The following is a 15,391-nucleotide window of genomic DNA, read 5'->3' as shown; positions in this document are numbered from 1 at the left end:
TAAACGATTCCAGCCTCACGCAACTCCTCAATAATGGAGACTATTTCGTTGGAATGGCTGGTATTGCCTGCAGCCTGTGACGCCATCAGCAGCCGGAGACGATCTACAATTTCATTTGGATCATCCCAGTAGACGTAATCAACATCTTGCTCATCCTTTCGCGCAATCTTATAGTCGGGTAAGCCTTTACCTGATTTTTTCGGCGAGCCAACGTGTTGTGCAATGAAATTTCTATACTTTGCACTTTTAAATCATCTCGAAGGCTTCCATCGGCTTGGTAACGTTTTCGATGCGCATTTGTCGTTGTTACAATTTTTATATAATTATTCTTGTCCGCGTCATTTACAACCGATGCATCAGGTGATTTTTTAAACAGTAATTCGAGTAATCCAGGTGTTCTCTCATAACTTTTATTCCCCACATTGACCCGATTATCAGTGAAATTGATCGGTGTATCGCCAATCATCATACCGCTTGTCAACTTTCGAACGCCGTATGTAGTATCCAAATCCCTCTTTTTACTTGAGCTGAACATTTTCAAATATTGTGCTGTGGAATCCGTTGTTTTCTTCACCGGTGTATTGTAGTAGAAATTTCGCCAAACTTCAGTGTTTTATCATTTGCATCCATGAAATTCCCCACATCCATATCCTCATCCCCGTTATCATCATCATCATCATCCCCGGCACTCTCGTCATCTTTTTCCTCTTCTTTTTTCATTGTCACATCCGGTAGTTCCGTTTTAATTTCACGTTTAATATGCTGCTGCTGCAGCTTTGAAGTATCCACCAATTTTTGCAGCGGTGTTACTAAAGGCTTGAATACCTCTCCCATAACCTGTTCGGTCGTGTCCTTGTCCAACTTGAGCATCTTATGCTTCAGCCGTATGACATCGGATGCTTTTGATATTTCACTCAATGTATCGCTATGCTTACGAATCTTGGCACTCTCCATGTTGCAGGCTCGATTGTTGCAACAAAACTGTGCAAGTTTATGTCAGTTTATGCTTATGAAGTAGTCAAACCCCTTCCTATATCGCCCCCCATTGATTTCGCTATCCTTGTCAATTACGGTAAAACTGTAATCGTCATCATTCCAGCATGCCGAGCACAAGTCTTTAAATTGCTGATACGTCATGTCCGTGTTCACATGATCGTTGTAGATATGTTTCAGATTCATATCATCCTGCCGAAATAACACCAATAAGTTTGCATTGCCACGCACTAGGTATTTTGGAATGCGCGCGTACGTTTGACTTAGATAAAAGCTATCGATGTCGCAATGCCTGCCCATGCTGAAGTATACTCTGATATTATCCTGCTTTCCACAAGCCACATCGTCGAAAATCATAACAGAGTTGGGGCGAGCATCTTCCGGTTTTACAACCTCATCGTTCTCGTGAAACGGGAAATAACCCACTCCCTGCACAGGTTCTAGTAACTTTTGCAAAAATTGATACTTTGGTTGGATGAGAGATTTCGAATAGACATAGACATTTTCGAATCGCAATCCATTGCCGTGGGTGATGAGTGCGAGAAGAGCGTTAGTTTTACCGCAATTGGATGGTCCGCAAAAAATTGCTCTCACGGTATTTGGCAGCAATTTTCCATGTCGTTTTTCTATCTTCCTCCTACCACGTCGAACCATTTTATCGAAATTTGCGATAGGTAGTTTATCGGGCTGATCTTGAAATCTCATGATGCTTCGTTAGCATGACAACGAAAACTGAGATGACGGTATATAAATTCCGCCTTTTATAGAAGTCACGTTAGTTGTTGCCTGACTATGAGGATGTGCACACGGAAAAAACGCGGTGGTGGTTTGTTGAATAAAATCATCAATCATCTCCCAGTTGAATTGCATGTGCCAGGGTATCAGTACTGTGCACCTGGAACGAAATTGGCCAAGAGGTTGGCTTGTGGAGATTTGGGGATCAATCCGCTGGATGCTGCGTGTAAAGACCACGACATTGCATACGCAAAGAATCGCGATACCGCAGCGAGAAATCTTGCCGACAAAGCGCTCGCTGAGAAGGCGTGAAGTCGCGTCTTGGCCAAGGACGCTAGTGTGAGTGAAAAGGCGGTAGCCTGGGGAGTCACCAACACCATGAAAGTTAAATCTAAACTCGGAATGGGCTTAGCTGGAAAGCGGTCGAAACTTGGAGTGGCTGCGAAGAAGAAATCTGGAACTGACGGGAAGAGTAAACAGCGGAAGAGAACTGTGAATCTTAAATCCATCATCACGGCAGCAAAGGTCGCCATGCGGCCGAGTTATAAAGCCGTCGAGTCGGCGTTGGCGGGTGCTCGTGCGGCCGCGCGTGGGACTGGGAAGAATATTCGTATGCCTCGCGTTATACCTGTGCCTGATAAAATTGGCGGCATCCTACCGTTTCTCTTCCGAATTCTGGCCAGTCTAAGCGCTATTGGGGCTCTTGCGGGTGGTGCTGCGGGTATAGCTCAAGCTGTCAACGAAGCTAGTGTCAACAAACATCAGTTGAAAGAGACCAAACGGCACAATGCAACAATGGAGGCGATTGCTTTGGGTAAGGGATTATACCTGCGACCCTACCGCAGCGGAATGGGCCTGTACTTACGTCCGGCAAAAAACTAGTAAAGCTTCCACACCGAGCTCTCACCAACATTGATTTACGCAACTATGCTAAAAATATGAAAATTTTGCATTTTCGAGGTGTTTTCATGCGGAATGATCTGCCGAAATCAGGACCAAAAATGCGAGAATCCGCAATTATTAATCTTGACGATAAAAACGGTCCAGGGACGCATTGGGTTGCGTACAAGAAAAATGGTGACCATGTTGTGTATTTCGATAGTTTCGGTGATTTGAAACCGCCTAAGGACTTGATGAGATATCTCGGTGTTGGCAGCGTTGAATACAATCATAAGAGGTATCAAGAATATGATACTGTGATTTGCGGCCACTTGTGTCTCAAATTTTTTAGCGAACAACTATAAAAAGACAGGTGTTACATGAGCAAGCATTAGTCATGCCGGAATCGTTGACGTTAACACTGTCAGGCACATCCTCCGTGCTGGAGGCTCAATATTTCCCCCCAATCGAGTTATCACCAAAGAAGAACTATGTTCTCGGACTCGTCGAGTTCCTGACATTCAATTCAATACCCAATATTCATGAGAGGTGTAATAAATTTTACCTGAAACGAGCGGACAACAGCAGAGAGAGCACCGCAATACCCACGGGATGCTACGAAATTCAGGATATTGAAAATTTTCTACATAAGGAGCTACCCTCCGACATCACCCTCAGTCTGACAGCTAACAACAACGAGCTGAACAGTGAAGTCACATGCAATCATGTGGTAGACTTAAAGCCCAAAGATTCGATCGGCCGATTATTGGGATTTAAGGCGGTTGAGCTATCACGAAACGTTACTCATAAATCTGAATTACCCGTAGCCATACTGAAGGTTAATACTTTACGCGTTGAGTGTAGCATAACCACAGGGGCGCACATAAACGGGCGTCGAGCTCACACGATTCACGAATTTTTCCCAACCGTTCCATCCGGATATAAGATTGTCGAAGTTCCTACCAACGTCATTTACCTGCCAATCGCCGTACAGTCGATACATCATTTACAGCTGAGAATAGTCGATCAAGACGACGAGCTGATTAATTTTCGCGGCGAAACGATTACTGTACGGTTACACGTGAAATCACTCAAATAATGGGAATCGTGTTTGAGACAAGAAAGTTGGGCAAAAGTTATAAAACTCAAACGTCATGGCCAAAAATCGTCAGTCGCCCGACACCTCTGACAACGTTCACACCGCCTACGAGACTGACACCTCTGAACGCTCGGTTTCTCCAGAGCCTAGGTCTTCGATTCCGTGGAAATTTTGGAAAATAAAAATTCGCGTTCGCTGCATCCTGTGTGTGTTACCATGGAAGAAATAATAAGAATACAGAAACCTGTGGTATTCGATGAATCGATGGCGCACTTTGAGATTCATGCTCATCAACCGTTTGCATCATCCACCTTCCAGAACAACGATGAAATCCATATTGTTGTTCAACATCAAGACTTGTGTCTACTGCCCAGTAAAAGCTCTCTACACATTCACGGAAAAATCACAAAGGATGATGGTGTGGCTGCGGTGACGGTTACGAAATTGATCAATATGGCCGTTTGTCATTTGTTTGAGGAAATTCGCTACGAGTTGAACGGTGTACGGAACGGAGTTTTCGTTCTTGGGAAACGTACGTGTATCCGATGCTTCCATCAACAACGCGGCATATATGGTCAGTCAAGACATCGACGCAGCTTGAGAAACCGAGGTATGTCGTTCTAGGATTTGAAACTGCAACGAGAAACGAGCCGCTGAAAACTGCTGGCGTATTTGATCATTGTCGGATCAGAGATGTAAAACTCTTCCTCAACTCACAGTGCTATCCCTACGGAAATATGAATATTGATATATACAATAATCAATACACCATTCTCTATGATATGTATGTTCGGTTTCAAATGAGCTACTATAACAAAGAAGCTGAACCTTTGCTATCGAGGCGTGAATTTATAAACCAAGCTCCCCATATCGTCATCGATTGCTCCAAGCAGAACGAAACATTGAAAACTGGACCTGTGGACATTCGATTGGAATTTGACTCTAGCACTACTTTCCCACCACACACTTCTGCCTACTGCATGATCTTGCATGATCGCATTGTTGAATATAATCCGATCAGTGGTACTGTTAAAAAATTGGTTAAAGTCAATTTTGGAATAACAATATGTTTAATTAATATGGATATTGAAAATAATATGTATAATTTCACTCGTTAAAATTTAGAATAAGATAATTGAGAATATAATAAGAAAACTAAATGTAATTGGTGTTAAATAAAAAAATTGTTAAAGGCATTCAAAACGCCATTTTAAACCTTCCTTCAGGGGTCATTTCCTAGAATTTTTTCAATAGATCTAGCGGGTTCTTACCTCATCTGATTTATGTGCGGTTTTCCGGCGCCAAACAAGTCTCGACAGGAATTATTTTGTGTGTGTGTGTGTGTGTGTGTGTGTGTGTGTGTGTGTGTGCGTGTGTGTGTGTGTGTCAAATCCTATGGAAATAGCCATCGAAAATGACCGGGGGAGGGGGGTGCGCCGCGAGTCGGGGGGGGGCGAGAGAGGGTGCGCCGCGAGTCGCGGGGGGGGGCTAGGGGGGAGCTAGGGGGGAGCTAGGGGGGAGCTAGGGGTGAACTAGGGGGGAGCTAGGGGGGTTGGTGGTCCACAACTCTCATATATACACTACTAATACTTTGGGAAATGAAAATTGAAGAATGCTAATAACTATTGGATAAGAAGAAGTAAACGTGTTCCGCAGTACACAGAAGCTTTCTAACTATTTTAAACAAAATGTGTATTTTAAATTGAAGTGTTTTGTAGAGAGAATTATTTCAACAACGTATAGCGACGGTTCGTACGACCCGAAATAATCATATGCACAAATAGTGGCGAGTTAAACGAGAAACCTGAACGAATCGAACATTAGAGTTTAGAGTAAATTCAATTTAAATCTAAATCGGGTAATCTCTTACAGGGTTCTTCCAGAACAACAAAATCGACTAATGAAATCTTTGCAGCCCTAAATTCACTTCATTTAACTTATGACTGACATTTTAATTTCGGCTTGTAATACATGCAAACTATATGTATAGCATACTCAGGCATGTTTATGTGAGATTACTCAAATAGAGACCTGGCGTCAATGAAAAATGACTTTCTTTCTCTTTTCATAGATAAGCTTCTACATCAAACAGCATAGGACCCTAAAAATTGGCACCTTCGTTCAAGAAACAGTTTATAAATAACGAGCGTCAGATTTTGAATGTATTCAAATTTTTAAACGAAGAAATATTTTCATCTCATGAATTGTTCCTGGTTTCTCATCGATTTATTGCGTATCTGTTTCCTTGAGTTGAAGGTACCTGCCTGAATTTGTTCAGATTCTTCGCATTGATAGGAAAAAAAGTTTTTTTACAAGTATCATTCCCTCAATCGGTTAAATGATGGACTGAAAGTGTACTTTATGAAGGATAGATTGGACGGTAATTGGTTCAATAATGGACTCAGACTGTACCTGATGAAGGATGCATTAGAAGCGAATTAGTTAAAATACAAAAATATCGATGCCGGAAAGGTACTACAATTCAGAATAGTGGGGAACAAAAGTATAAAATCCTAGCTTGAGCCTGGATGGAAATAGAAGAATGGGACAGAGACTATAAGGTTACTACAAGGATTGTGCGAGAGTTAGCAAGTGGAATCAATCGATAAGGAGTAATTGTGGAAAATGGAAAGGACATGAGGCTAACAGTCCAGATGTAATGACATGATAGGACCGGTATGTTGAACTGATCAGAACAAAAAAATTGAGTTTTGATAATCATTCGATTAAACAGGGTCCAACTATAAAACCATATGAATATTTATAGTTGAAAAACCGGTTAGAAAAATACAACGAAGACCAAAAGAAAAAAATTCCGTTCAATGAAATTACAAACCAAGAATGGTAGGGTCAAAACCTAGTCATGTTGAGAACGCCTTCGTACAGACCACTCGAACCAATATTAAATGCTATTGAACTGTCGAATGTAACTGCCGCTGATAAGTTAGAGTGATAGAATAAGCCAGGTTAATGGGAACAATTAATAGCAGTGTGTAATGCGCACATAATCAGGTATTCTGTACCCGTATGGTTGAAATTTTTCTTCTGCACAACTCTGCAAAGCATTCTTTCAGAGATCATTATCCTAAAAATGCGTTCTCAATCGACTCAACAAATTGAAAATACTCGATGAGGAAGTATTCAAGTTACTTCAATTAATTCTATGTGATATAAAGAGGCTGGTTGGCTAAACATTGTTACTTATTATCAACGTCATTACGACATATTTGTGGACTGACAATGAGTATTCATCAAATTAGATATTCTTAAGTTACAAGGATTCTGATCGAGAATTCAAAAATACGAAATACTGCATTCGTGAACAAAAGCTTGGATATCGATGCTTCATTTTAACTGTTTGACAATGTAGATGAGAAATCCAGTTGATATGTTTTGTTTCACTTCTACACGATGAATTATTTTATTAAGAACATCACATTTTACATAGGTGAGCGGGTCCACGTCACTTGACTCAAAAAAAGACCGTCAACTCACGGATCTTTGCATCATTCAAAATATCCATGGTACTATGTAAAAAAAAAGCATTTTAAGGTTTATAAAATTTTTTCAAAAATGGTGGAGTTAGAGCTATGTGAATTTTTGTAAACCACTGTTGCACCGCTATGTTCCAAAATTTATATCTCCGAAAGTATTCATCGGAGCGAACTGATCCTGCAATCATTCTCTTTGTAAAAAACTGCGCATCGATACGAAGAATTTCATTTGAAAAAAAAATAATTTCTTTTAATCTTGTTTCAGTGTTTTTTTTTCTCGATTTCGCTGCCAATTCCTCGGTACTCACAACTATTCACGGAGACATTTTTTTTTCAGATACCTGTATCCTTTTCCATCAATCTTGAAAAAAAATCTATGGAAAGAATACCTGGGCGGGAGAAAAAAAAAGAATCGTCTCGTCGCGCGCCGATCCACGTCAGCGTTACTCTCGCGAGCTCGCTGTGTTGCGTATAGTGGAGTTAAACTTCATTTCATGCTCTTCTACTTACACGGGCTATCCATTCTACGAAAATAGTTATTCCACCACCAGAGCCCTTCCGTATCCGTCTACTGGTCATCCGCATGGTAGAATTTTATCGAAGTGAGGTCAGTCGCATAACACCAGGTCAAAGAAGCTGCGTAATCGTCGAAAGAAATGGTAAAAAAATATCGGTTTAGGAGCATCTGATGTAGAATAATCTAAGAGAATTGTATCGATTGTTCCGTGATCGATATCCGGATAAAAAAATCGATTTTTCTAAATTTGCAGAGTTGCGCCCGAAAGAATGTATTTTGGCAGGACCGAGTGGCACACATACCGTGTGTGTTTGTACCTATCACCAAAATGTAAAACTGATGACGATGGGCGCAAATATTAGTGATTTTCTTAAGAAAGGAGCTGTGAATTTTCCGACCTATCAGCATTGTTTAGCTCAAATCGTTTGCAATCCATCACAGTTACAGTGTCGATTAGGAGAATGCTCGAATTGTCCTGGTGAGAATATCATCGAAACATCATTGCAGGAAGCGTTTGCGAATAAGTTCATCAACGATGTTACTTATATACGGTGGATATCAGTGGATCGAACGTCTTTGGAGACACTCACCAAAAAGTCCGAGGATTTTATAGATAACCTCTGTGATCAATTGACAAAATTGGTTGCACATGATTTCATTGCGAAGCAGCAAAGTAGTTATTGGCAGAAGATGAAAGACAGCTTGAAAATTGGTCAATGTTTAGTAGTATGCATTTCGTTGAGAATTATGCATTTGTTGTACAAGATTCCACGCAAGGGTTTCACTGGAACAATAAATAGGCGACTATTCATCCAATCGTGGTTTACTATAAAAGTTACGGTGACGACCAGTTGTGACATTTTAGTTTCGTGATAATTTCCGAGCATCTGAAACATAATGCAGTTGCAGTTCATTTATTTTGGAAAAAGTTCATCAACTTTATGAAAGAGAAGTTTCAAAATTCGATTTCTGTAGAAAAAATAATTTATTTCTCCAATGGAGCAGCTTCTCAATATAAGAACAAAAAAAATTTCGTAAACATAACACATCACTTTGAAGACTTTCAACGCCAAGCCAAATGGCATTTTTTTGCTACATCACATGGAAAAGGGCAGTGTGATGGTGTTGGTGGAGCTGTTAAGAGATTAGCTTCACGTAGGAGTTTACAACTAATTGGAAATTCCAATCCTATTCAAACACCGCTGAATCTATATAATTCGGCATGTTCTTATTTTCGGAGCATATCTTTTGCGTACTGTAGGTCTGCAGAACATCAAGCGGAAGAATATATTTTACAAAATCGATTCGATAAAGCCTTGACAGTTCGTAGCACTCTGAAATTACATGCGGTAATTCCAGTATTTCATAAACTCGTCAAAACAAAATTATCTGCCGCATCAGAAAAATTTGGTTCGACGAAAATTATGAATCAATTTCAAATAGAGGTGTACTAATAAGCGTTATTCTGCGAATCATCGTTAAAAATATCGTTCCTTTTCAGAGCCACCAAAATATTGCAAAAGATCCATTAGTCACATAGCACAAACCGAGTGAAATAGAATCAAACGCAATTCTAGCACAGGTGTATTCAACGAACCATAACCGTACTGGAATTCTCAGAACAGGTATGTATAACTCCGAGAAAGGATGCCCAGTAGACGGATACGGAAGGGCTAAGATGATTGAATAACTATTTTCGTAGAATGTATAGCCCGGGTAAGTAAAAGAGCATCAAATGAAATTTGACTACACTATACGCAACACAGCGAGCTCGCGGGAGTAACGCTGACGTGGATCGGCGCGCGACGAGACGATTCTTTTTTTTTCTTCCGCCCAGGTATTCTCTCCATAGATTTTTTTTCAAGATTGATGGAAGGATACAGGTATCTGAAAAAAAATGTCTCTGTGAATTCTTGCGAGTCCCGCGGAATTGGCAGCGAAATCAAAAAAGAAAAAAAAAACACCGAAAAAAGATTAAAAGAAATTATTTTTTTTTTCTAAATAAAATTCTTTGTATCGATGCGCATTCTTTTACGAAGAGAACGATTGCTGGATCAGTTCGCTCCGATGAATACTTTCGGAGATATAAATTTGCGAACATAGCGGTGCAACAGTGATTTACAAAAATTCACATACACGGAAAAAAAAATTCTGTTCGGCGAGCTGTATTCTACAGCTCCAGTAACTATACGCACTCTACGGTCTATCTTGTAGTTACAGCAACTATATATTAGTCAGCTCTGATAGCTGCAAGTTGTTCAGCTCTCACAGCTGAATGGTTTTGCTCTAAGAGCTGTAAGTTGCGCTGTGCTCTGGTGCGTTGACATATTTCATAACCTTCAAATTTCATGAGTATGATTCAAATACAGTTGATAGATAATTGTTTAAATAGTCCATTCAAATATGTAAATGACACTGAATGAATAATGATAATAATGATGAAAAATAATACTAATAGCAATATAATTGTACTATTTAATAATAAGCGCTGTGAGCGGAGCCGAAAAATTCTGGTCTAGCTCTTCGAACGAAGCTGTTTAGCTGAGAGAGCTGAACAACGTACAGCTATGACAGCTGACTAACAGTCAGTTATACGAACCATGCAGTGCTCTTCCAATAACAGAACGTTTAGTTCGACGAACTGTTTACAAGTAACTATCTAATATTTAGTTCCACGAGCTGAATTTTTTTTTCCGTGTAGCTCTAACTCCACCATTTTAAAACAAAATTCAAAATACTTGAAATGGTACTTTCTTTCTTTTACATATTATTACGGATATGTTGAATGGTGCAAAGATCCGTGACTTGACGGTTTTTTTTTGTTTTGAGTGAAGTGATGTGGACCCGCTCACGTACTTGAACAGATTATTTCCAGCAGACAGCTCGCATTGCTATTTAGTGATCATAATTAATATCAATGCAATACGTTATGAAATAAGATATTCAACTTTTACAACATAACAAAAGCCTTTCAATGAATTTAAGGTCAAAGTCTTCTGAATAAAATGATTTATCATGCAGATTGAAATTGTGACCTTTTACGAAATTTTCAACTCACTTCAACCGGGTTAAAACGAAGTACCAATATCTAGGCTTCTGTTTATATTTCCCATATTTTCCATATCTGTATTTTCAAAAAGACCTTTCGTGATTCACGAATAGAATAGGGTTGCCGTTTATGGATGGTGCACTGTCCTTGGCCAACCATGAAAAGCGTTTCAATTGTTTTTATTACTAGAAGTTTATTCCGTTATTGATGCGATCCAAAGAATGTCTACTGCGTTAAATAGAACTGCAATTTTTGCATACTCAATTACTTGAAAATAAAATTTTATACTGCTCAAAGCCAACCAATCACTTTTGTGTTAATTGTGGCTAGGCACTTATTTACACGTAATGGATGAAGATACAAATAGAACGATCTTCGATTGATGGCTACAATCTACATACGGTACTAAAGTCGCCAAAAATATGTCAAACCTATATCGTAATAAAATTACTGTGGTCATGAATTTTCGACCAGACAACCTCCTAAAATTTTTTTTTCAAACAGCTTTGAATGAGTTTACGTAACGGAAGTAACTTCACTCGACTTTAAGTAACTTCACATCACTTCAATTTGTAAAAATCAATTGAGATCAATCTCAGAATACTTGTTATAAATATTCCGATCAAACCTGCAGCTTGCATCGAGTTTCAGACGAAAAATTTGTCACCAGAATCTTGAATCGGGTCACCTACCTTCTCGAGTTCTTTAAGACTAGCCGGCGATACGTCCGAGTGTCGTCTTAACTCTGGACTTCTTGGTGGTGCCAAACCGCTACTGATGCCTCCGACGTTGCTCCCGGTCTGACAGCCAAGTCTAGCGTCACTGTGCCTTCTCTGGAGTGCCTCCAAAACTGGAACGTCTAGGAGCGAATCCGTCGACTCTTGGGTCACGACTGGCTGCACACGGGAAGCGACCTTCCGCCGACATACGCTGCATCGCCATGTCGCCTGAGAAACACGATTCGAAACTCAACTCAAGAGACTTTCTTTACGTGGATAGATGAAATTCGTAGTAGGATTTCCAACGAATAAAAAATGATAGGATGTACAGTTCACTGGAAGAATGAGCCTAATGAAAAACATTGTGATTCATTGATCTAAATATCATAGAAAGGAACTTACAAGAATAGCAGTGATCATCGTATGATTCATTACTGTACAAAGCAATTCAATTACTAGGACTGCTATCAAGTACGATCAAGATATTTGGTCGTTATTGATAATAATAATAATAATAATAATAATAATAATAATAATTACTTCCAAACCTACCATATCCTTTTGAGTATGCACCCACAAGCGACTAGCTTGGGGAGGGTAAAGAAGGGTTATAATTATCAAACCTGTGTTTTGTAGAAAGACAAATTAACCTTATTTTGATTCATATTAGGCAATCTGTAAAGAATATACTATCCTCGAACCAAGTAAACAAGAATATAATTTAAGTATTGACAAATCGAAACAAAAATGTAAACTTTTCAAAATTGTCAGGAAAGAAATTATTCGCGTGGGGATTTTTGTTTCCAAATTCTCTTTTCTTAAGTTTCACGTTTCAAACCTTGACTTTATCATTCATCTTAAGATTTTTATGTTACCGTCGAATCTCCGCCAGACGTAATATAAAGTTGTTCGATCTCGATTTGAGTGTATTCGGATACTCAGGAGTAAACCCGTATCTGATATTGCATATCGGGTAGAGAGGATTCAGAAGAATATGAAGTACGAGGAATGCAGCAATGTTCGTAGGTTAAGGGTAAATCAAACGGTTTATTTCACTCAGTGAACTAATGTATATGATATGGTAACGATAAAATATTGACTCTGGGCTCAATGTGCCTTCGGAAATGGAAGTAATTATCAAGACTCAGAACGCTTTGTTTACGAGGAATATTTAGTACTCTTTCGAACAGTGATTCTGGGACCCCTGATTTTTTAGCTAAGTCAGTTACATTGGCAACGCAGAATCCACCTACAGGCTAAATCTTTCTGATATATAATATAACTCGTGACAGTCAATTCCAACCCAAAAATACAAAGAAGGGACAATTCGTTTTCAGAGGAACAATGCGAGTGGTCCGAAAGTATGTTGTTATTATCAAGTTATTTGAAGAAACGATGAAGAGGGTCAGAATTGGCGGAAGAAGAAATTGAAATCGGAAATTTTACTGTAAAATCTTAATATATGTAATTCTTATGTGCGTTTGTAGTAATTCTGTGACTTTTGAAAGACTTGTCCGATTGAGATCATATTCGTGAAATATATTTGTATTGTCAAGACGATGATAAGTAACTATTAAAAGACTAATTTTTTAGACCAGGGGTTAGATTATGATCAGTTTTAGGATAGGTCATTAAATTTGAATGCGGGCGGAGAACAAGATGCTGTATGGATCCCTAATTACTTTCGGAGAAAAGCAGTTGACGACACAAGCATCGCACCGCAACTTATTGACCACAGTTATCATTGCAGCTAGAAGCGATGGGATTATAATGGAGAAACGTTGAGGAAGAATTACGAAGGGCTACGTAATAAGCATTGTCCATAACTCAAAACTCGTGAATCTCAAGATGTGTTTTAATTTAACAAACTTAACTTTGCTGCACATAATGACAACACGCTGATAACGAATAGAAACAACGCCGAGGCATGGAGGAGTTATTTTCAGTAACACGTTTCCAAAACCTTGGAAATTCTCAATAAGCTGAGGTCACATTTACTAACGAATAGTTACAAGTGCTCCAAGCTTACTTTCTAATTTTATTCGTCAAAAACTTTGTATAAATATCGATTAGAATATAAAATTCTATATTTTAATAATTATTTAAAGGACACTAATAATACTCTCTAGGGCCACTGCGCACCTCTTACAATACAATTCGAAGATTTTAACAATTCTTTGGATGCTGAATCAAAATGCTCTCTAAACCATATTTACGCTTCTGACAATATAAAATTCTAAACTCAAACAATTACGGGACGAAGACTTCGAATACGCAGAAAGGGAAGGGTAGCTGTTCATCTTTAGAAATAAAGAAGTTTTCTTCATATGCAAAGATTATCGTAGGTCACTTTTCGGCGTAGTTCGTTGAGTGCCACATCCACGAAACAATACACGTCACGTCATCAGCTTCCTTATTGCTATAGTTGCGATTCGTAGACTTAATATGCAACTCTTTAAATTTAAATTAGTAAATATATAGGATTATGAGTATACCACCGGAAAAACCCAGTGCATGTACACTGATGAATCGTTGACTATTTACTGATATTCCACTGATTTCCAGTAGATCTCCATGTAGACTGATGTTTTCCAGTAGTATAATCATAATAAAAAAGATCTTGACCTCAATATGTTTGTCAAGAAAATTCTTGGATATGTAGGTCCAAATTGAACAACACCCTTATTTCCATGTTTTGGCCCGGTATAGGCCTCAGGGATTTTGAATTCTAAATCAACAGAGAAATAAACCATTCTACAAATTAACCAAATGTAACATCAAAAGGAAATTACAACATATGTGGAACAAAAAGACCAACCTTATGCGTACGGATGAAGGTTTATGTACCCTGAATAATAGCTGATGAATCTTAACCAATATATAATATTAACCATAGAATGCATACAGCAGTAATGTCTTCTTACTGTGTAAATGGAACGTGCGTAGCATGTCACAATTTCACATTACGGTAAAGAATAGATGTTATATGTTAACATGGTTTGTTTCTTTGTTGATTCAGAATTAAAAAAAATCCCTGAGGAGGGCCCATACCGGGGCGGAAACGTTGGAATAAACGTTGCTATTCAATTTCGATCTACATATTCAAGAATTTTCTTCACAAACATATTGAGGTCAAGATTTTTTTCATCATTCAATTTTGCGAATAATTGTGAGAGCGATGGGCTTTTACCAGAATATAACTCAAGAGTTTGGCGCTCATACCACGATACTACTTAGAAGATAGTCAGCGTCCTCTTTGAAGCTTTCAAGACTGAAAAACGAACGCATTTTTCTACTTAGATAAAAGAACCTTGAGTTACCCACACATCTTCAACTTTCTCAATTGAACTTTAAGAGGTCATCCTTCAGCTGCACGACCTATAAACAAAAGTTTAACCACATTCTACGTGAATTTCAACTCAGCTTTTTGAACTAAAATCAGTAGAATAGTACAGAATTTAGAGGACATAATATCAATTTCACCTTTAGATACCAGGAAGAGATTTTTTTCCTCTGAAAATCAAAAAATTTAAACGGAGTTTCACTAGACTAAAATCTCGAATATGAAAAATATTAACAAACTTTTGAGTTTGAGCAACAGTATTAATAGAACTACTCTCAATCGTTCTACTTGGCTAATCAATTTATCTAATACCATGATTGCTAAGGATGTGAAATCCATCATGTGCTTGGGACCGAAACATGGTTTGCCCGTTTCGAAAAATTAAGTCCCAATACCTTACTTCATTTCTGATTTTGAGGAGAAAATCGATGCTTTCCATCATGATACTAGACCTCAGGTCAGAACGACTTTTGCATAGAAAGTTACCAATTTCATCAATAATCCTTGTCCAAAAGGGAGGTTTGATTTGAAACCTATGGTTTGCCCAAAATTCATAAGGAAGG

General features: G+C 38.7%; 1 protein-coding gene across 1 annotated transcript in view; it reads right to left on the bottom strand.

Moving 5' to 3' along the window:
* Positions 1 to 15,391, bottom strand: part of LOC124186843 (regulating synaptic membrane exocytosis protein 1) — a 1,552,625-nt gene that overhangs the window by 907,790 nt on the left and 629,444 nt on the right. Inside the window, exon 6 of the mRNA XM_046578894.1 lies at positions 11,459 to 11,713. Within this exon, the coding sequence (XP_046434850.1) occupies positions 11,459 to 11,713 (255 nt within the window). The remainder of the gene's footprint in view (positions 1 to 11,458; positions 11,714 to 15,391) is intronic.

The sequence above is a fragment of the Neodiprion fabricii genome, chromosome 7 (assembly GCF_021155785.1).
Source record: "Neodiprion fabricii isolate iyNeoFabr1 chromosome 7, iyNeoFabr1.1, whole genome shotgun sequence".
Taxonomy (NCBI): domain Eukaryota; kingdom Metazoa; phylum Arthropoda; class Insecta; order Hymenoptera; family Diprionidae; genus Neodiprion; species Neodiprion fabricii.
The sequence above is the reverse complement of the archived record's forward strand: the minus strand, read 5'-3'. Positions and strand labels throughout refer to the sequence as shown.